At 55.0% G+C, this 20,996-nt stretch overlaps 1 protein-coding gene across 1 annotated transcript in view; it reads left to right on the top strand.

Annotated features, from left to right (window-relative positions):
* Window positions 1-232: 232 nt before the first annotated feature.
* LOC103249411 (probable RNA-binding protein 19) overlaps window positions 233-20,996 on the top strand; it is a 34,073-nt gene continuing 13,309 nt past the window's right edge. Inside the window, exons 1-3 of the mRNA XM_021707551.1 lie at window positions 233-264; window positions 374-479; window positions 13,459-13,579. Of these exons, the coding sequence (XP_021563226.1) occupies window positions 233-264; window positions 374-479; window positions 13,459-13,579 (259 nt within the window). The remainder of the gene's footprint in view (window positions 265-373; window positions 480-13,458; window positions 13,580-20,996) is intronic.

The following is a 20,996-nucleotide window of genomic DNA, read 5'->3' as shown; positions in this document are numbered from 1 at the left end:
TCCAGGACCCACATGGGTAGCCCCTCACTCTGGCCGGGGCCTCTCCAACCTGGCCACTGTGGTCCAAGGCTGCATCCCTCGGCGCACGGTTACCCCCACAGGGAAGGGGAGGACAGGTGCACCAGAGCCTCCAGCTGGTCACAGAGGAAGCATAGGTTCTCCATGGCATCTCCAACCTGATCATTCCCTCCCTGCCCTGTTTGCTGGCTGGGGCCTGGGCAGAGGAGGCCGCATGTGCCCTGGAGCCCATGCAGATGTGCGTGTGTACGTGTACCTGTGCCTGCCAGCACTCTTCTTGAATAAGCTGTGGAGACTCGCATGTGAAAATCAGGCCTCGATGCTTAAACCCCTATGTCTTGCCTTTTGTTTCTAGCACCTTTGGGGAGCTGAAGACGGTCCGCTTGCCAAAGAAGATGACTGGGACAGGAGCACACAGAGGATTCGGCTTTGTGGACTTCCTCACCAGGCAGGATGCGAAGGTGAGCCCAGGCCCTTCCCACCCGCCAGCCTCCCCTCTCCTTCGCCACGTAGGAGAAGCCTGGCCTATTAGCACATGTGGAGTGTCACCCCCCACGAGGGTCTCTCTTCTCCTCCCTGGACCCTGCTAATTTGTACAGCCTCCTTGGAAGATAAGACGCCGGGTTGTGTCTGAAGGAAGGGGCGGTTTCTGTGTCTCCCTCCCTTCCCCATTTCACACAGGCAGGAGCTGAGACACAAAAACCGGGGACAGGACACATTTGGGTTTCCCAGACCTCTCCAAGGCAGTGAGAAAATTCTTTGGTCCCAGTGGGCCCCCAGGCAGGCAGCATGGGTAGTGCTGTGTGGGGGACCAGGGCAGGACTCTCGGGAGGGAGGGTCAGAGGCACCCAAGAAGCAGCCATGGGAACGCTACTTTCCCCTCATTCTTTCTGCCCATGGCAGGGATTCCGTTTCTGGCCACGTGTGTACAGGGTCCCTCCAGGCCCTAGAGTCCAGCACACTTTCTATTTCTGAAACAAGGCAGTGTGTCCAAATTGGCTCTGTGCAGCAGGACCAGGCTTCGCTCTTGCAGTCCACCCAGCAGCAAATGGGGGGCAGCGACTCTGTGGATAGTACTCAGACTGTGTCCATGGCTGCTGTCCTCATGGCAGAATCCAGGAGGACGGCGGCCACAGAGCTATCATGGCGGCCTGCCCTCCACGAGCTCTGTGCCCACAACTGGCACATCCCCCCAGCCTCGCCTTCCCTCAAGGGTAAGATAAAGCGACAGGGAGGTCTCCCCAAGGCCAGGATCCCCTCCACCACTGACATGGCCTTTTCCATAAAAGCAGTGAGCATTTCTTGGAGCCACCCCCCATTAACCTCTAGTAAGTTGGCGTTGCAAGAGGCCCCGTGTGTGGGTCAGCTGTGCGGAGACGCAGTGATGGCTCAGGGACACAGCTGCGGCCTTTGTGGGTCCTGGGAACACACACAGGCAGAGAGGGCGTGCTGGGACCCTCAGGGAGCCTCGCCAGCCACCTTTGTCTTGCGTCTTGAGCTCAAGTGCCTATTTTGTCGACACGTGGCCGTGTTTGTTAGGACATCTGCTCGCGTCTCCCGTCTCCCCAGTCGGCAGCCTTCTCTTGTCCCATCAGGGATGGCAGGGCGGCAGCCTGCAGCAGGCCCAGCCTCTCCCTCAGGTGGGGCCTAGGAAGCAGTGGGGGGCGGTGTTGAGAGCAGCATCTTGACCCCCGCTCACCTTCCCTGTGCCTCAGTTTCCTCCTCTGTGGAACAGGAATGGTCGGGGCCTACCCTCCTTAAGAGTTGAGGCAGGCAATGCATGGGAAATCCTGGCCCGGTCCTGGCATGCAGTAGGCACACAATATGCGTCAGCTGTTTCTTCCTTATTACTACCAGTCCAGGCCCTGTCAGAGCCGCCCAGGCCCATGTGTGAATAAGAGCAACACAAGGGATTCTCTCCCTGCCCCTAAGAAATGTCTCTTATTAAGGCCAGCACTCTCGTGCAGTTAGAGCACAAACTTCGAAGCCAGGCTCCCTGAGTTTGAATCCCAGGGCTACCTCTAATCCCCCTTGTGACCTTGGGCACGGAATGTTTTTTCCCTGGGCCTTAGTTTTCCCCCCTTGTAAAACGATCTTAAGATTTTCCCTGTGATCTTAGAGCTGTTGTGAGGTTCGGATGGGACAGTTATCTTAGAACAGGACCTGGGCCCCCGTGTACTCTGGCTGTTGGCGGTGAGGAGGAGAATGGTGTTGGTGGTCATGGGATGATGGTGATGATCCGAAAATGAGAAGGGGAGGGAGGGAGCAGAGCGCAGAGACGTCCAAATGCCTTTGGCTGGAAGCCCTCCTTCCCCACCATGACCTCTCTACAGGGCTGCAAGGTCAGTGTTCAGAGTGGAGACACACTTGGAGCCTGGGGTGTCAGACCAGGACAAGCTCCCAGCCTTGACATGCCATGAGCTGCTTTGCCCTATCATGGTCAGCACATGTTGCTCCTTGGGGTTGCTAGAGCAGAGGGTGGACTCCCAGATCATCAGGGCAGTGCATGTGGTTGAGGGAGTCACCCAGGGCCCCACTGGCCTGCTCTCAGCCCTGAGGCCAGGCCACAGCGGCTCTTTGCCAAGTCCAGCACAGCCCTCTGGTGACTTATGGAGACGACAGCTCTTCTTCCCCTCCATCCCTTCTTGCCTTCCATCCTGGACTCCAGGAGGAGAGGGGACAGCCGAGGACGCTCGGGATCCACTCACAGCCCCCACCCCTGGGCTTGACTCTTCCTAGCCCCTGCCGTGGCTCCTCCCACTTAGCACTTCGGGCCTCAGCCCTCATTGCCTGCCAGGGAGCAAGCCGGGCTCCCAGGGAACACCAGCCCACTATGAACATCCCTCCTGCAAAGGCCCCTGTGCTCTTTTTGCTTCCCAGGGAAGCTAAGCTGCTTTCTCCTCCCAGTGTGTCTGGAGAACTTTATTGTCTCCTGAGTGGAACATTTAGCACTCTCCACTGACCCATAGAGCCATGCATACCACATTTTGGTGACTAGAATTCTGAATATCGTAAATAACTAGTTAGCTTGAGGGTGAACCTGAGTTTGAAGAGGAAGAACAGTATGGCCAGAGACACAGCTTTCTGTAGCTCAGCGGAAAGAAGCGGTGAGAATCCAGGCCTGGGAGAGGAGCCCCCATGGTCCCAGGCTTTCAGGGCAAGCCCCTACATGTTGAAGGGAGCTTTGCGGGAAGCAGACCTCCAGATCCCCGACCCATTCACCTGACCCACCAAGGGCACTGATCCCATTTCCTGTTATGGCCCACTCAGTCCCTGTTTTGGCATCAGCAACCTTTTGAGTCAGGAGATGGGCCCTAAGTCTTGCTCAGATAGGAGGAACGAAGGGGAAGGAAAGGTTGAGAAGCAGTGGTAGTAACAGGTAGAGAGGAGGCACTCACTGTATGAACACAGGCTGGAAAGCCACAGAGAAACTCATGGTTTAGGGGAGGGGCTGGTGCTGCAGCTTGAAGCTGGATGCCTTGACTCTCAGACTAGTGCTCTTTCCCCAGCATCAGCTAGTCCATCCACCTGCCAGCAGAGGCTAGAAGAGTCAGGACCCCTGTCAGTTCCTGAAGGCATGCCTTCCACACCAGTCTCTGCTTTGGCCCTGAGCATGCTCCATCTCCACCACTCCTGACTGAGCTTCTCAGAGTCTTCTGACCTTTCTCCAGGGGACTCACGTCCTTGGGGACTCTGTGCTCCATCAAGCCCCTTCTGGGTCAAGCACACCCCCATACTGGAGAGGAAATCCTAGCAAGAGACTTTGCGAAGACTGCCGTGGCCGAGCTCAGAGGAGCCAGGCAACTGGCAGGCACAACGAGAGGCCCCCGCAAGCACTGCCTTTGCACGTGACAGCTCCCTGCATACACATTGCCTCGCCCAACCTGTGGGAGACTTGCCTAGAGCCTCCCTCCCCAGGTTCTCTGCATTTTCTGGGCTCCAGCGCAGGCACCCCAGGGACCCCATGAATTGATGGGAAGCCCAGACCCTAGTCTGTGACAGAGACGCTCTGGCAAAGCAGGTGGGTCCTGGCCACCTGCCCTCATCAGTGACTGGAGCCCTGCTTGCAAGAAGCAGGATCGATGAGTTGGCATATTCTCCCACCCTAGGACATTTCATCAGCCCCTGATGTCCCGGGCAGTAAATGTCAGTCCCTCTGAAAGTGCTGGTGTTATCTAAACCTCCAGGTGTGATGATCCGGCACTTCTCAAAGAACGTTCCCATGTTGTGGGGTAAAGCAGGGGACGAGGGCTGACAAGGGAAGAGCAGGGATGACGCAGGAAGTCAAGGGCTCAAGTCAGGGTGGCCTTCGGGGTGGCCTGGGCCTGTGCGATGAACGTGGCTGTCTATCACGTCATCAGTGCCATGCGGTTCTCTGAGCCATGGGGATGTTTCTAAAAGGGCAGGATCTCCAAGTTGATAAGAACTACCAACTTCTGAAAGCTCACCTTTGGCAGGGATGGTGCTGGGCATTGCATATATAAGATTTTTTCCTCACAAGACTGTGGGATGGAGGTGGGAGGCTGTTTGACAGTTGGAGAAACTGAGGCTCAAAGGGCTGAAGTCATGTGCTCATGGTCGTACTGCCTGTGCTTGGCAGAGCTGGGAGAAATCAGACGCCAGAGCCCATGTATTCAGGGACTCCTCCCTACCCTCAGTCACTGATCCACTTAAACTGAGGTCGTATCCTCCCCCAACCATACCCACTACCTCCCACCCAGCCCTAACATCCCCCCAGAGGAAAGACTCACAAGTTAGGGGGACACTGTGGAGGAAGGCCAAGAGACTGTCCCTTCCAACACTCTTAGGAACAAGCCCAGGATGGAATCAGCTCCTCCTGCCTCCAAAGGAGGAATGGCCATCCTGCACCACCCCACACCACCCCCACCAGCACAGGCTGCTGCCCACATTCCAGCCCACCCAAGCCCAAGGAGCAGCCTCCTTCCTGGGCAAGCGTGCCCATCCCCATTGGCTGAGTGGCCACCAGGAACCACCAGGATTCCAGTTAGAAGCTGTCCCCTCCTGTCCCCTGACCCAGACCAGGCCAGTCATGGGGGAAGAAAGGAAGGGAGTGTGGAAGGGGAAGACCAGGACACGAACAGACTCGCAGCTCCAAAACCAGAATATTAGTGTCTTCCATGCCATGCGCCTTTGATTTCTCCTTCCCTGAGCCCGCCGTGCCTTTGTACTTTTGCAGTTGCAGCTGTTTTTATTTGCCGCCGCTGCTGTTGTTTTAAAAGGTCTATTTTCACATGGAATGTTATCCAATTAGCAGAGCAATGTGTCGGCTTAAATAAACACTTGGGGGGAGCCGGCAGCAGGGGACGCGGCGTGGTTGGTGCTGGCAGGCAGAGCTGCTCACGCTGCGGTAAACAGCCGCCTCTCTAACGGTAGGGCCGCGCCGGCTGACACCTCCTTTCCTCATCACCTGCTTTCTCATCCCACCAAGGGTGGGACAGAGGGGGTGGTGTGGACACATGCCCGGGCTCTCCTCAGCTTGGGCACTAATGAGTGGCTTGGAGGGGCTCATGTCGGGACGCTCAAGGAATGTTCTGTGCATCTGCAGTCCTCATCTTGCGGACATGTGGTAGGAGGCACCACATGGGAGCCGGACAGAGCTCCCTCAGCAAGGACAACCTTACTCCTCGCCACATGCCTGGCCGCACTCGACACAGTGCCGCAGCATGTCTCATGCACAGGGAGTGGTTACTGTCTGGTTGTCAGTGGTGTGCATCCAACCCCCGCGTTTGCTTGATTGAGTGCAGGGAGGGAGCGGAGTGCAGTCTCCCGAGGCCCTATGGGGTGCAGCCAGGATCAGAAGGCATATCGCCCCACAGAGATGAAGCCACGGGTGCCATCCCTGGACACTCTACTTCGGGCAGGCAGTGCTGCACAGGGCTCGCATGGCCTGTGGGTCAGAGCTGCCTCTTTCCGACTGTGTGAATGTGGACAAGGGACATCAGATCTCTGAACCCCAGGCGACTCATCCCCCGCACAGAAAATAGTAGCGCCACCCTTGAGTCGATTGTGACAAAGGCTGGAATGTTCATTGGAAGCACTCAGCATGAGCTGTAGCACAAGCGCTGAAGAAGTAAGGGCAGCTGGGTGTTACCCTGGGTGCCCACGAGTCAGAGGGCCTGCAGCCTAAAGCCAAGGTCTCGGTTGTCCTGTGTCTTCCAAAATGTTAACTGGAAGCACATTCCAGAATTGGAGTTTTGTTCTCACTTTCTGTTCTGTGTGCATGTTATGAGTGTGCACTCATGCCTGTGTTTTAATTGTGGGGTTTTGCCAAGTTCCTAACAGCAGAACCCATGGGTGAAAAATGTGTTTGAACCCTGAGCTTGCATCTCAGAGCAGGCTCAGCCAACACGCACAGGCTGAGAACCTGGGATGGGGACAAGCTGCCCTCTTCAACTAGCACAGGAGCACCCCCCATAGCTAAGACAGAAACAGCACCAGGGCGGGCCCTCCGCCGACTGGGTCCCTCCCAGCCTGTGTGTGGACTGAGGCCTGCCTAGCCCCTCAGAGGTCAGGGTGAGGCCTCAGGTTCAGATGTCTTCATTTCAGATTCATCAGGCAGTACGCATGATCAAGGGAAGGTAAAAATCCAGCCGCACTGACAGCCTTTCTCTCTCTTTTTTTTTTTTTTTGAGTTGGTGTCTCACTCTGTCGCCCAGACTGGAGTGCAGTGGCCGCTCCTGGCCACCGCAGCCTCTACCTGCTAGGCTCCGGCGATCCTTCCACCGCAGCCTTCCAAGTAGCCGGAATTACAGGCATGCACTACCACACCCGGCTGATTTTTTAATTTATTGTAGAGATGAGGTCTCGCTGCCCAGGCGGGTCTCGAACCCGCGGGCTCAGGCAATCCACTCATCTCAGCCTCCCAAAGGCACAGGATTACAGGCTGAGCCACCGAGCCCAGCTAGCCTTCCTCCCTTTTAACAGCATGAAAATAATTTAGTTAAAAAAAAATTTTTTTAAAACCCTGCTGCCCATGGCAACCATAATGGGTACCAGGAGTTAGGCCTTCCTGGGGACCAGGCTCTGGGTTAAAAGAGCAGTGATGTCTTATTTATTCTTTCCAGCAGCCCCCACCTTGCAAGTGAGAAAGTGGAAGCTCAGAGAAGTTTCTCATCAAGTCACGGAGCCAGAAAGCAGCAGGGCCAGGCCTGGTGCCCAAAGGGAGCCCAGAGCCACGCCAGACCACACTACTTGCAGCCTCGTGGCTTCACACCCTGGGCTCCCTGGTGCTGGTGCTCTGTCCTGGTGGCCCTCGCCTCTTCAGAGTGCTATGAACTTGCAGGGGTCAGAGCTGGTGTCCACCTTCAGGTCTCCTGATTTTGTGTTTGCCTCACAGTGGGTTCCCCAGGGGTACTGAGTGAGTGAATGAGATGTCTCTTTGTTTGAGAAAGTTCAGATACCACCACCTGGAAATGGGCCCTGGGTGTTTCTCCTCAAGCTCACCCTCAGCTCCACGGGATCACTTCTCAGAGCGGACTGAGGTCGGAGTCACCCAGTATTATGCAAAGAACACGACTGATTCCCACCAGCTCCTGCCTGAGGACACCCACTTCACCTCCCCCGAACCCCTACCCACCGTCTTCCCTCCACCGTCACCCCTCGACCCCCACCACAGAGGCCAGGAGTAGCAGCAAGGTTTGCTGAGCATGCCCACAAGACAGTGGGAGCCTTGGGATAGAGTGGAAAAGGGTCTGTCTCTTAGAGAATAGGAATTGTCACCCTCGGGTGAAGACATTCATATATTTTCGGGAGGCAGACACTCCCTTCTTCCAGAAGTCCTTGGCCTCTGTTTTTCGACCACCTTAGCAGAGAGAATGACTCGAGCCCCCAGCAGTGCCAGCCTCTTAGTCCAGGCGTTGCGGGAGGGGCCTGGGACAGGTTGGTGTTGTCCAGGTCAGATGGACTTGGCATCTGCTGAGAGATGTGGCCCCTGGTTCTGCCAGAGACAGTCCCCGAGGAGCGAAAGGCCGGGAGATTGTCCTGGACTTCTAAAGAAAGGAGTCCCATCCTCAGCTCTGCTCAGAAGCCACGGCCTGGCAGTCTCTGCAGCCTCATGAGACGGGAATCCTGCCAAGGGCATGGAATGGGCTTTTGTCACTACGAGGAGGAGGCCTGTCTGTGGGGAAACTGCAGAAAGGTCGGGCCCAGCGCTGCACTGGCAGCCTTCCATCGCCTTCCCAGTCTGGAAAGAGGTCGCCAGGCTCGGCCACAGTCCAGCCGGTGGCCATCAACCCCATGCCACCTTTGCAGATTGACTTCAGGGGAATTCGGAAGAGGCAGCAGGAGTCCCAGGCTCTGGATGTCTGTAGTCCAGGGCTCCAGTTGGAGGAGACCGTGATTTCAGGACAGCAGAGCCGACAACCAAGCGATGGGCAGCCCTGGCATCCAGCCCTGCTGGGGAGCTCAAGGTCTCTGAGCAGAACCAGGCATGAGACACAGCATGGAGTGGGAATCCGTCTGCCTCGTCATGACAAGGGCACATCAGGCAGCCGTGAAGTCAGATTCCGGTAGGAAACAGGGTCTCCTCAGGTGGCTCAGGTAGAGAGATGTTTACAGAAGGGTAATTAGGGCTGAGGACTCACCAGGGAAGGCAAAACCTCTGGGGACCAGACACTGGGGAAGTATCATCTCCCTTAGACCAAAGGCATACTTAGAGGGCAGGGGAGAGCAGAGCTGTGGAAGAGGGTCCCTGCTGGAGCCGTCCTCCTGTCCCTCGTTCCTCCAGAAGCTGAGGGAGCACTGGTCACCCATTGGGAAGAGTCAGCTCCTGGAGTGTATGGGATGGAAGGTGAGATAGGAATCACCAGTGCGGGCCATCACCTGATAGCAGGAGTGGCTCTTCTGTGGCTTCCTAGGAGTTCTGTGCTGCATCCTCAGGCCCCTCCAACTGGGGTGTCGACTTGTGGTCTCTCATGTCCTGGCGGCATCCATCCTGCTCACATCCCGCAGGGTCCCATGTCACGCATGTTGGGAGCAGTGCCCAAGACTGTGTGCTGGCTCTTATCCTGACTCTTGGATGTCTGGGGCTACTCTCAGAACGGGTCCCACTCCCCTCCCTGCCATCTCTGACCTTTCGGTGCAGTGTGAAGGGAGCCGTAAGCCAGCGCTCCCCACCTTCATCTTCAACTAGGACTAGCCCACCTGTCTGGGGTTCCACTCGAGTCAGGGAGACCAGCCCACCACAGGCACCGTGGGGCAGGGAGCAGGTGCTGGAATGGAGGTCAAGTGCAAGACAGGCAGAGCCTTCCCTGGCACCAGCAAGCCGTCTGTGAGGGCGACCCTCTTGAAGCTAGGATGGAGGGCATGGGGGCCCAGAAACAGGCCTACAGAGGCTGAAAGGAGGGAGGAAGTTGACCTGCATATAAACCTTGGCCAGTGCCTCAGTTTTCCCTTCACTGAAATGGGAGAATGCTATCTGGTCTCAGGAGTCGGCTGAGATCATGTGCTTGGAGTTCCATGGAACCAGGAGGTCCACAGTTCCTGCTAAGCAGGCCTGTGACTCCAAGGCAGGAAAAGCAGACAGCATGGGCAGTATTTGGAGAGGGCCAGAGGCCTAGGACCATCTGCCTCTCACAAGTAAACGAGGCCTGGGGCCTGTTTCAGCAGAGAAGCACCAGGCCTGGGCCTGGGGTTTAGAAAAACGCTCCAGGGGAAGGTGGGGTTGGTCTTCATGGGGTCAGATGTGGGCAGAGACCTGGGAAGAGGCTGCTGGTAGACCTCAAGCCAGTGAGGCCACAACCTGTACTTCCCCTGTGGTGGCTGCAACCTTCCGTGCACCTCAGGATCTACCCTGCACCGTCCAGAAAGCCCCTTGAGGCCCGGGCTTGGCCTTCCTTCTCACTACCGCCCCACCTTCTAGAATACCGTGGGTATGACAAGCTCTCCTTATGCTCTTAATGACTCCACACTACCAAGGCCAATTTTAGTCTTGAATTGTCATCCTCATCCTGCCTGCGACAGTTTTAGGCCACCACCTTCCAGCCCCCAGGCGGTGGGCACTCGGAAGGCAGCCTGATTTCATAGTAACCCACAGGGACTAGAATGAGGCAGGACAATTCTATTTTTGGAGAACCACATATTGTGTTCTAACTTCGAAGGCAGAAGAGCTTTTGTGTCCTATCTCCCATTGTCCCTGCTCTTTAGCGTGATAATGGGAAGCAGAGGCACATCACCATCATCACAGCATAGCAGCCAGTGTTGAGTGAGACGCACTGTGTGCCAGCGTGTTCTAGCTGTCAGACTCCACAGTTCACTGACTTTGCTACTGCCTCTCTCTTACACGGGAGAAAGCTGAGGCCCAGAGAGGTTAAGCAGCTTGCCCAAGGTCACACAGTCCGAAAGTGGCAGAGCAGAGGTTTGATCCAAGGTAGCCTAGCAGCAGAGCCCACAACCTGCACTGCCACCCACCTGGTAGTGAGAAAAGCCCTTCCCAAGAGCAGCAACAAAGCACTAGAAGAGTACGGAGGGAGGAGATGAGAATTTGCGATGGGCCATGTCAGAGGAAGGCCAGGCGAGGGCATCTCACATGACTCCTGCATCTGCGACTTGGAGTGGAGCTGGTTTCTAAGAGAAGAGAGACACAAGTCTGACAGTGGGAGTCGGAGGCTGGGACTGGGCGTCGGGCCATGCCGCCTCCCGGCGCCTCTCCCTTCTTTGCTGGGGTCCCACATGCACCAGATGCAGCCTCGCGCCTGCCCCGCCTCACCATGTCCCTGGGACTGCAGCTCCTCGGGGACCCCGGCATGGGATGGAGCATCCACCACGCCAGACTCCCCGCCAGCTTCTCTCCCATCTTCAAGCCCCAGCTCCCCCGATCAAGCCGTTTCTCTGCCTTGCCAGCTGAGAACGCGTGTGTTTTAAAGCTCTGAATGGGCCATTTCGGCTCCGAGTCCAGATGCATTTTTATATCCGTGTGGAAAAAAATGTCGAGGCTCTGCTGGCAGTCAGAAAGAGTTTTTTAAATTAAAGTTAAAAAAAAGGGGGGAAAGAAAAAGTTTCCTGCACCTGGCCCTTCTTGAAGCAGCATGGAGGAGAACAAAACATTTCTTTGATTTGAACACATGTCTAGTTTTTAAAGATGCATGTTTTACCTACCTCTCTCCTGTGGTTTCAGATTCATTTGTTTATTGGATGTATACTGTGCGCCACCCTCAGTGCTTGCTTTGTGTAAGTTCCACAACTGTCTCCCCCACAGATGAGGAAGCCAAGGCTTGCGACAAGGAAGTTGATTTACCCAGGTTCACTGAGGTAGTTCTCTAGGGCTTCTGAGACAAAACACTGCAGACAGAGTGGCTTAAGACAGCAAACGTAGGCTAGTCATGGTGGCTCATGCCTATAATCCTAGTATTTTGGGAGGCCAAGGTAGGAGGATCACTTGAGGCCAAGAGATCAAGACCAGCCAGGACACCATAGTGAGACCTTATCTCTACAAAAAAATTTTAAAAGTAGCCAGCCGTGGTAGCACACGCCTGTAGTCCTAGCTACTCGGGAGGGTGAGATAGAAGGATCTCTTGAGCCCAGGAATTTAAGGCTGCAGTGAGCTATTATTGCACCACTGTACCAGCCTGGGTGACAAAGCAAGACCCTGTCTCTACTTAAAAATACATATATGTATGCGTGTGTGTGTGTGTGTGTGTGTGTGTGTGTGGTGTCTCACAGTTCTGGAGGCTGGAAGTCCAAAACCAAGATGTCAGCAGGTTGGCTCCTTCAGCGAATTAAATCTGTGCCATGCCTCTGTTCTGGCTTCCAGTGGCAGCTGGCGATCCTTGGCTTGTGGATTCATCACTCCAGTCTCTGCCTCCGTCTTCCCACAACATTCGCCCTGTGTCTGTGTTCATGTGGCCAGCCAAGGTCACCAGTCATTGGAGGAGGGCCTGCCATGCATTCTCCAGTATGACCTCATCGCAACTACCTATTTACAAATAGGGTCATGTTTTGAGGTGCCAGGGTTAGGTCTTCTTTTGGTAAACACAATCCAACTGTGACAGTCATGTTGTAGATGAGGACAGACTTGGACGGGTTCCAGTCCAGACCCTTCTGGTTATATGGGACCTCACGGCGTCAAAGGAACAAGAGGGTCAGACCCTCCTTTCCTCATACTAGTTGATGCTGTCAACCCAGAAGCAGAGGAAAGGGTCCTCTTGGCCATGTTCTGCCAGGCGAGCGCCTGGGCCCAGTCCTCCTTAAACCCAACGCCTGCCTGAGCGCTGTCTGCTGAGAGAAATTACATGTGATATGTCTGAAGTGACAATACAGCCTCAGTGTGAGTAACGTCTCTGAATGATTGCCGTGTGCCCCACACTGCTCTGGACACTGTCTATGTGGACTCTTTTTTTTTTTTTTGTCCCCTAAACCCTTAGATTGTCATATATGAATATGCCCATCTTATAGATTTGGAAACTGAGGCCAGAAAAATTTCTTTAACTTGCCCAAAATCTCGAAGCTAGGAAGTGCAGGGTCCTCCCCATTTGGGCAGAGTGACCCCAGAGTCCAGGCTCTTGGCCACTAAGCTCCATGGCCTGTGTACCAGGGGAGCATTTTGAATGAGCCCAGCAGGTCAGGGAGGGTGTCCCTGTGCACTGACACTGAACTTGATACCTAGTGATGTTTGAGGGATCTGGTCGATATCATATGATTCCATTCATAGAAAATGTTCAAAACAGGCCAATCCTGAGACAGAAGGCAGAGAATGGTAGTTACCAGGGCCTGGGGGCATGGCAGCTAAGGGGTGTGGGCTTCTCTTTGGGGTGATGAAATGTTCTATAACTGATCTGGTGACAATTGCACAGCTCTGTGGATATACTAAAATCCTCGAGTTATATACTTTAGATAAGCAGCTTGTATAAGATGTGAGGTATGTCTCAATACTGCTGTTCAAAAGCCAGAAGAGGAAAGAAGGCAGTGTACAGTCTTTGGAAACAGCAGAGCGCAAACGGGAACAGCATGTGCCAGGCCCTGGGCTGTGAGCTGGGGGTGGAAGCCAAGGGCAGGGCATCGAGGGAGCCGGGGACAGAATTACAGGGCAGCACAGAGGCACATTGCCATCCAGCGGCCAGACAGGGCTTGGCTTCCTCACATGGCGGCCGCTGACAGCTAGGTGGGAGGCGAGTCCGCTGATGGGTTGCTCTGTCCAGCTAGGATGCAACATGGAAAGTAAAATGACCGCCTCAGCCCAGGTGCCAGTCACGCCCCAAAGACAGATCTGTTGACTGCTCAGTCCCCTGCAGCCCTCTCCCTGGGAATGTCACCCACTCATTAAATAGATGGCACCCAGCAACTCCCCAAACCCTTGCTGGAGATGAGATCACAGGACCAGAGCCCGGGCTTTGGTGTACAAGAGGCGGGCGGGCAGCGGGGCACAGGACACAGCGTCTGCCGGTCCACGTAGCTGATGCAGTTTTGTTTCTTGTCCCCTTGCAGAGAGCCTTCAATGCCCTGTGTCACAGTACCCACTTGTATGGCCGGAGGCTGGTGCTGGAGTGGGCCGACTCCGAGGTGACCCTGCAGGCTCTGCGGCGGAAGACGGCCGAGCACTTCCCCGGTAGGAGTTGTGCTGGGGACTGTCCTGCAGCTTGTCACAAATGGGCCCTGGAGAAGGCAAGGGGTGGGTGGGGCTTCTCAGAGAACTGCATAGGGGGCTGTGAGCATGAGGGTCCCCAGGTCCTCCTTGCCACCTGTGCTGCATCCCCTGTGAGCCCCTCCAGATCTGCTGTCCACCCTCCTTCCTGCTTCCTTCGAAGCTGACCTGTGAGCACCACTGGGAGCTCCCACACCCATTCAGCTTGCTTTGAGTGAAGCTGCTGGGAGCCCTGGCAGGAAGAGAGTGAAGTCAGGGTGCTCTCTTCCTATTAGGCTGCCAAGTGCCAGCTCATGGCCACTGCCCCCTCGGCACAGCACCATCTGTCCAGGTTCTGGCATCTGCTCCTGCAGGGCAGGGATGCCAGTGGTCCTCCCGGTGACCAGCCCAGGGACCACCCCCCTACTGATTTCCCTCCCACATTCCCCATTGGAGGGTCATCTACTTCCTGCCAGGACTTTGAGCCCACAAGCCTCAGTCAGCTCCTACACACTGGGGTGGCATCATGGGGCCCTGGTGACTGTTCCATCGGTGACCAGAGAATGCCAAGCAGCCACTGTGTCCTCATGTAGTGTAGCCACAGTGGTTGAGCAGGGCCATGGGCTCAGGAGAAGAAGCTGGGCACATCCTTCATCAGGTGAGCTAGGGAGGACTCGCCACAGAGGAGACCTCTGCACCCGCTAAGGGGCTCCCCAAGCAGGGGCCCCTGACGTTGCGGTGGGCCGGAGTGTCTTAGAGACAGGGAGGTTGGCAGGGCTGGAGCTACAAGGAGAGAGGGGGCAGGTGAGGCAGGCGGGGTTGGTGGGGCTGGGCCACACGGGCCTGTCTTCTCCAGGAGGTTGTTTTGAGAGTCAGGTGAGGAGAGAGTGAGAGACAGCCACAAGAATCGCTCACCAGGGCACAAGGAAGGCATGGCAGGAAGCCCTCCCTACTACACTGGGGACAGCGAGGAGTAGCTGACCTTGAATCCCAACTCCACACCTCCCCTTCCCATCTCAGAAGTGCTTCCTCTATAGTCCTGGCCTGGCAGCAAAAGGGCAGCTGCTGGCTTCCTCCCCGCCAGATCCCACTGGCCTAGTGATAGGTCCTGGCTGGGGAGCGTCTCTCCTGCCACGTGCCGGGAAAGCCTGACTCCGTGCTGGGGACACTTCCGTCCATGGCACCATCCACGGTGCTCTCAATTCTCATGGCGTCATCCCTTGTATTCACTAATCTCGTGTGCTTTCCTGAGTGGATCTCCCATTGCCCCTTCACCCATCCCCATCCTTGTGGGGTGGCTGAGGGCCAAAGGTGTCACCTGGGGCCAGACTGGGGGATACTTGTTGCAAGCAGCTCCCTCAGACCCCATTCCCCTGTGTGTAGGCGGAGCCTGGAACCTGGAGTGAGGGTTCCCTGTCTTGGCCAGTCTGTCTTGACTTCCTAACCCAGGCAGCCACTTTGGAGGAGTTCCTGGGCATGGTCTCCTTCACAGAGATGTGAGTTTTCAAGTGGGCCACTGGCCTTGCTCAGGCCGAAGCCAGGGCTTCTCAAGAAGCGGGGTCTCAGCAGTACAGCAAGACCCATGGACTGAGGACTCCAGAGATGGCGTGGAAGCCCCTCACTCTAGCCCAGCCGGCCTTCCGCCTCTCCCCACTGCAGGACATACTACCTAGCCACACCAGTGGCCTTCCCAGACTCGCCCTCGCCCACACCTCACCTCCCACAAACAATTCTTTACTGCTGTTATCTCAGTTATCAACTCCGTCCTATTTTCCTCTTGTCTCTCCTTAATTCTTTTTATTCCTTCTGTTAATGTCTTGATGTCTGGGTTTACAGTATGTGACCAGTCATTCTGAGGGCTCTTCATTGTTTGTATTCTGAAGTCTGTTTTCTCAGTGTCTGACCTCCCAGGGGTCTGTGTGAAATCTATATTCTTCTTTTGGTTTTGCTTCATTTGTGTCGATTTTCCTCCCCACTTTTTCCTTTTTTCCCTGTCTTCTTTAAATCTGTGGTTCAGGGGTGGCAGGGTTGCTTTTACTTCTGATTGTTCAATCTCCTGTTCTTGTGTGAATCCTCTGCTTAGAATGCCTTGCCCTCATTTTCTTTTTAACCTGATAAATGCCTTCAAGACCCAGCTCCAATGACATCTCCTCCAGGAAGCCCTCCCTCCTGCCACGCCCTCCCCAGGAATCAGTAACTGCTCCGTCTTCGACTCTCTGCTTCTGTTCTGTACCATCCTGTCATGCTGTAATTTCTTTATGGTCTGTTATGCTCACTGGACCCGCGCGTCCCCCACATGTAGTCTGTGTCATGCCCATCTGTAGGGGTGGTCAGTGCTTGGGTCCCCCATGCCTGTCCCAGTTCCTGGCACATGCCAGGCCCTCAGTCCCAGCCAGGGGAATGTTGGAGCCAAGGCCGATTTGACACTGTAGAATACATAGTCGCACACTCACAACTCAATAAGTCCCCAAATCCTGATGCGTGGAAAGAGAGTCTGTCCTTATCGACAACCATTGACAGGCCCAAATGCACCCGTCGGCAAATGTTTGTGTTAGGGACTCTCCCTGGAGCGGAGGCAGGGACCCCTCCCCGTCACCCCCACCCAACCCGGGCAGCAGAGAATGCAGGCTCAGCGGTTCTGCCCTGCCCTGGAGAGAAGTCTCCTTCGATGAACTGAGCTCCAGAGACAGCACAGTTGCCTCCCCCAGTGGAAAGACCCACTGGAAGCATTGACACAGGATGGGCGGGCGGCTTCACGGCCACGTAGCAGGGCAGGCCAAGACCCCAACAGGGGCAAATGTTGTGATGACCGTCATAAAGCTCACTGGCTCACATCTTCCCATTCACTCCCAACAGCCCACAAGCTGAGTGGAATTAGCCCCATTTTATAGATGTGAGGACTGAAGCCAGCTGAGCGTGGCAGCAACTCGTGGCAGCTTGTGTTTGTCACATGTCTTAGACAGGCGCTGTCTCATCATCCTCCAAGCAACCTAGTAACAGCCATAGGCAACACTGTATTCACTCAGCGACAAAGTGGTGGAGCTCAGGCTGGAGCTCCAGACCCACCCTGGAGACTCCCCCCACCTCCCCATGCAGCCATACACCAGCAGGCACCACTAAGGAAAAGCAAGTCTTGGTCCTTCAGTCTGGGCATGTGTTTACTGCAGGGTATCTGCCATCCTGTCTCACCCAGACCGTGAACCCAGGGTCTGCAGGACCCCTCGCAGAAGTGAATGAATAACAGATCACCTTGAAAAACGCCGTACGGCCCTTTAGAATTAACACGTTTACTGGTAGAAGGCCCTGTGGTATGCATGCGCCACTGCTCCCATCTTACAGATGAGGAAACTGAGGTGCAACGGTGAGATGAGGCCCTGAGGGCGTCAAGTGTCAGAGTCAAGCCAGGTGTTCTGACCCCTCGGAGCTGCTCGGAAAGTGCATTGTCCTGCCAGGTTCTGGAAGGGGACAGTCGCCCTGGGCTCCCTCAGTGTGTGGAAGATGAGCACTAAGGGACCCTTCCCCAGTGCCAAGGAGGGAAGGGCCGAACTCCCAACCGGGAGCAGAACTCACCCAGAGCTTCATAGGAAGAGCCCATCATGCAAAGGCAGTTTGCGGGAATGGGCAGGGTTGGTGGAGCGGGATGCTGAGATCCCTGGAGGTGAATCACGTGCTGGTGCCACCCAGGGGCTGAAGGGCAAGGAGAAGTGATGTCCACAGAGTCCAGTGAGGAAGGAGCCCAGGGCGGTCACCCGTGGGCACTTTGTATAGAGGGACACAGCCTCTGCCAGAGAACAGCACCGGAGCTGGGGATGAAATAGCCACAGCTCTGTTTCCTGTGCCTTCTGCTCTCCCACCACGCTGCCCACTGGGCCAGTCCACCTGTCAGCCCGTGACGCAGTCTGCAGGGATCAGCCTTTCGGGGACAGGGCAAGACAGGGCTGGGCCTGGAGGGACCAGAAGGAGAAAGTCCAGCATATATGGTGACCCACAAGTGTCAGGTCATGTTCTTCTGGGGTCAGGACCCCAAGGGGAATGGCAGTTGCCCAGGTTGGAGAGGATGCTCCAGGTGACCTTGATGTGGCTCGTCTGCCAGGGTAAGTGGCAGCACAGCGGAGTGTCAGACCTCCATGCGGGCCTTGCCGGTCAGCCAGGAAGAGGGGGCAGGAAGGTAGCCTGAGAATTTGGGGCCAAAGAGTCTGAAGTTACCCACTGTGTTTTTCTAGCTCTGTTTTCCAGAGATACATGATAATCCTTTGCAAACAAAAGGGCATACTCTGCAGAACACAGCAAGACATAAGATGGGGATTTCTAGCCCAGAATCCATGGAACTTTGTCTTCATAGGTCCTAATATGGCTTGTCTCAGAGGGGCTGTGAAGGCCTAGAAATTTTGTTATATATTGATGGTATGTGTGTGTGTGTCTGTCTGTTATGGCTGGCTGGCTGGCTGACAAGATCTTTTATTTTCATCAGATTTTCTAGAAGCTCATGGTCCCCAAAAAGTTAAGAACAAGAGAAAAAGCATTGGTTTTGGAGTCAATAAGTCCCAGATGTGCACCTTGGCTGTGTGTCCCAGGACAAGTCATTGTGCCCTGCAGGCTTCCATGTCCTCATCTGGAAAATGTTAGAAAAAGTACCCCTTCTGTAATTGTTTAGACAATAATCAGAAATAACAGAAAATGCCATGGCAGCTTCCACTTACTGGGGGCCAGGAGCCCTTCTAAATCCCTTGCAGTGCAGAGTCTCAAGGTATCCCCACAGCACCCCTATCAGCCAGACACCATTCATCTGCCCATTCTACAGATGAAGGACTGAGGCGTGCACATGATGTAGCTTGCCCAAAGTCACACAGGTAGTGAACAGTGGAGCTAAGACTTGAACTGGGGCGTCTGGCCACAGTGCCCATACCCAGGTGATGCCCCATTCACCTTTCCCTGGTAAGCCAAATGCAGGCTGAGGAAGTGAGGTGGCACCAGGAGAGGGCCTGGTCCAGAAATGGCGCCATGAAGGCATCTCCTCTCACCCCTGACACGGTGTGTCTGATTGAACTCTCTGGAAGCAGGAGGTGCCCCAGCAGCCCTGAATGCTCAGATGGGCCTGCTGGCCTCTTGCCCTCCTGGCTGGGCCCCTCTCCCCATTCTGTGTGCCCTTTCCTTGTGGTGAAAAATACCCAGCTCATTTGTGTTGAAATCCACATTGTTCAGATCTCCAGGGCGCTGGCAGACTGCGAGGGCAGGTGGTGCCGTGCCCAGTTCCCTCCCCAGCTCCGGCCTCAACCCTGAGCTCTGCCAGAAAGGCACTCAGATTTCCGGTGGAGGCCGCCAGGCACCATGGTCACGACAAAGGGCTCCCTGTGGAATGTGGGCCGGAGGAGACAGCACCTTGCAGGGAGCCTGCAGGGATGCCGTGCCTATGAACCACCCTCAGGGACCGTGGAGTGGCCAGAGCAGATAGAGTGGGTCTGTGGCACCAGCCCAAGTCCTTCTTGTGGCTTATGCCACCAGTGAGTTGCCCAGGGTGAGCCCCTGCCTCTGGGGCTAGCCTCGTGTCTCCAGGTCAATGTAGAGAGCTCAACTTAGCTAAGTAGTGCTGATTATCAGTATTACTACAGTAGCGAAGTCCTTCTCAGGCCAGGTACTATCTGCTGGCTTCCACGGGTATTAATTCTACAGGATCCTGGGCAGTAGAGACAGCAGGTCCTCATATAAGGCTGTTTCCTTATAACATTGATGAGGGGGAAAAAATCGCAGCCATGGACACTGTCTGTGGTAGAGCTGACATATTCTCCCGTGTCTACTGGGTTCCTCCCAGCAAGGTCCATGTCACCATCATTAGCATGTCTGCCTTGTCCCAGTCTGAATGAGTATGTGTAGGTGTGAGTGCAGTGGGCTGGCCTCCTGGCCAACGTCCCACCTGGCACCCTCAGCTGCTGGGAAAGACTCCAGCCACCATGACCCTGAACTTGAGTAACTGAGTGCATAATTCTCTTACTTGTTGTTATTAATCTTTCTTAAATGCATGTAGAGCTCACATTCATTTCAGGGCTTACTGTTAGAAGTGTGGGGGACTCTGTTTAGAAGTATAGTGATGTTTTTGCGACCAAAAATACACGATAGGAACTTACCTCTTGTTTATAGCCATTATCCTCTAGTAAAGTTGGCATGGTCACGCATCATTTCACTTCAAGTTGCAGTTTCCAGGAGCCCGTGGTCCTGTCCATGCTAAGTGAGGCCTAGCTGTGCTGCGCTTATCCTGTTTTAGAGTAGGAGAAACTGACACACGGGGAGGGCACCCCCCGCTTTGGGTGGCAGAGCCAGGATGCAAGCCTGTGCTTTCAGCCATCCCACGGTGCTGAGTCTAGTGTGTGTCCTCATGCCTCAGTTTTGTCATTGGTGCGATGCAACTAAGGTGCCCACCTTGTTCAGGAAGTGGGGCTGCAAGGAGAAGAAGCCTTTAAAAATGATGCCCAGCTCCCAGCACTGAGTACACAGCCAACAGTGTGATTTTTTTTTTTTTTTCAGTAGGGTCTCTCACTTTGTCACCTAGGCTGGAGATCCGTGGCACGATCATAGTTCACTGTAGCCTCAAACTCCTAGACTCAAACAATCCTCCTGCCTCAGCCTCCTGAATAAGCTGGGACCACAGGCACGTGTTACCACACCCAGCTAACATTTTATTTTTTGTGGAGACAGTGCCTCGCCATGTTGCCCAGGCTGCTCTCAAACTCCTGGCCTCAAATGATTCTCCCACCTCTGCCTCCCAAAGTACTGAGATGACAGATGTGAGCCACTACGCCTGGCATTAATATGATCATTGAACAACAGGATTACATCACTAGTATTAATTTGATCATTGAACAACAGGATTACATCACTAGTGTCCCCACCTTCAAGGCACTAACCCTTCCTGTTCTGGGCTGTGAAGAACATTCCCCACTTTCCTTGCCTTCCAGTCAGCCATGCTATGGGAGAACACTCACTCCCTGGGCCGAGGCATGAGTCATAGAGAAGAGCTCAGTGTGTATAAGCCTGAAACACGAGAGTGTGCGTGTGTGAGAGAGAAAGAGAGACAGAAAACAGGAAGGGGGGCAGGGGAGATGCCCTTACACACAAGCATTGCTCAGGACAGGGTGTTGACATCTGGCTCCAGATGCCACCTGGTCTCCCATGTCTCAGGGCATGTTGCAGAGCCTGGCCCAGAGTAGGAGCCTGTTGGGACCCAGGAGTGATGAGGAGGAGGATTCCTTGCTGGTAAATCAGCGACCACGATGTCCTGCCTCCCTAGGCTGTATGGGAGCTCATTGTGTGCAGCGCCCGGTCTGGAGCTCTCTGCTTATCCAGGCTTCTTACCGGTGGCCAAAAGAAGCTTGTTTGAACCCCACATCAGCCCCCCCCACCCCCCGAA

Source organism: Carlito syrichta, unplaced genomic scaffold, assembly GCF_000164805.1.
Source record: "Carlito syrichta isolate Samal-C Ts95f unplaced genomic scaffold, Tarsius_syrichta-2.0.1 Scaffold120470, whole genome shotgun sequence".
Taxonomy (NCBI): domain Eukaryota; kingdom Metazoa; phylum Chordata; class Mammalia; order Primates; family Tarsiidae; genus Carlito; species Carlito syrichta.
The sequence above is the reverse complement of the archived record's forward strand: the minus strand, read 5'-3'. Positions and strand labels throughout refer to the sequence as shown.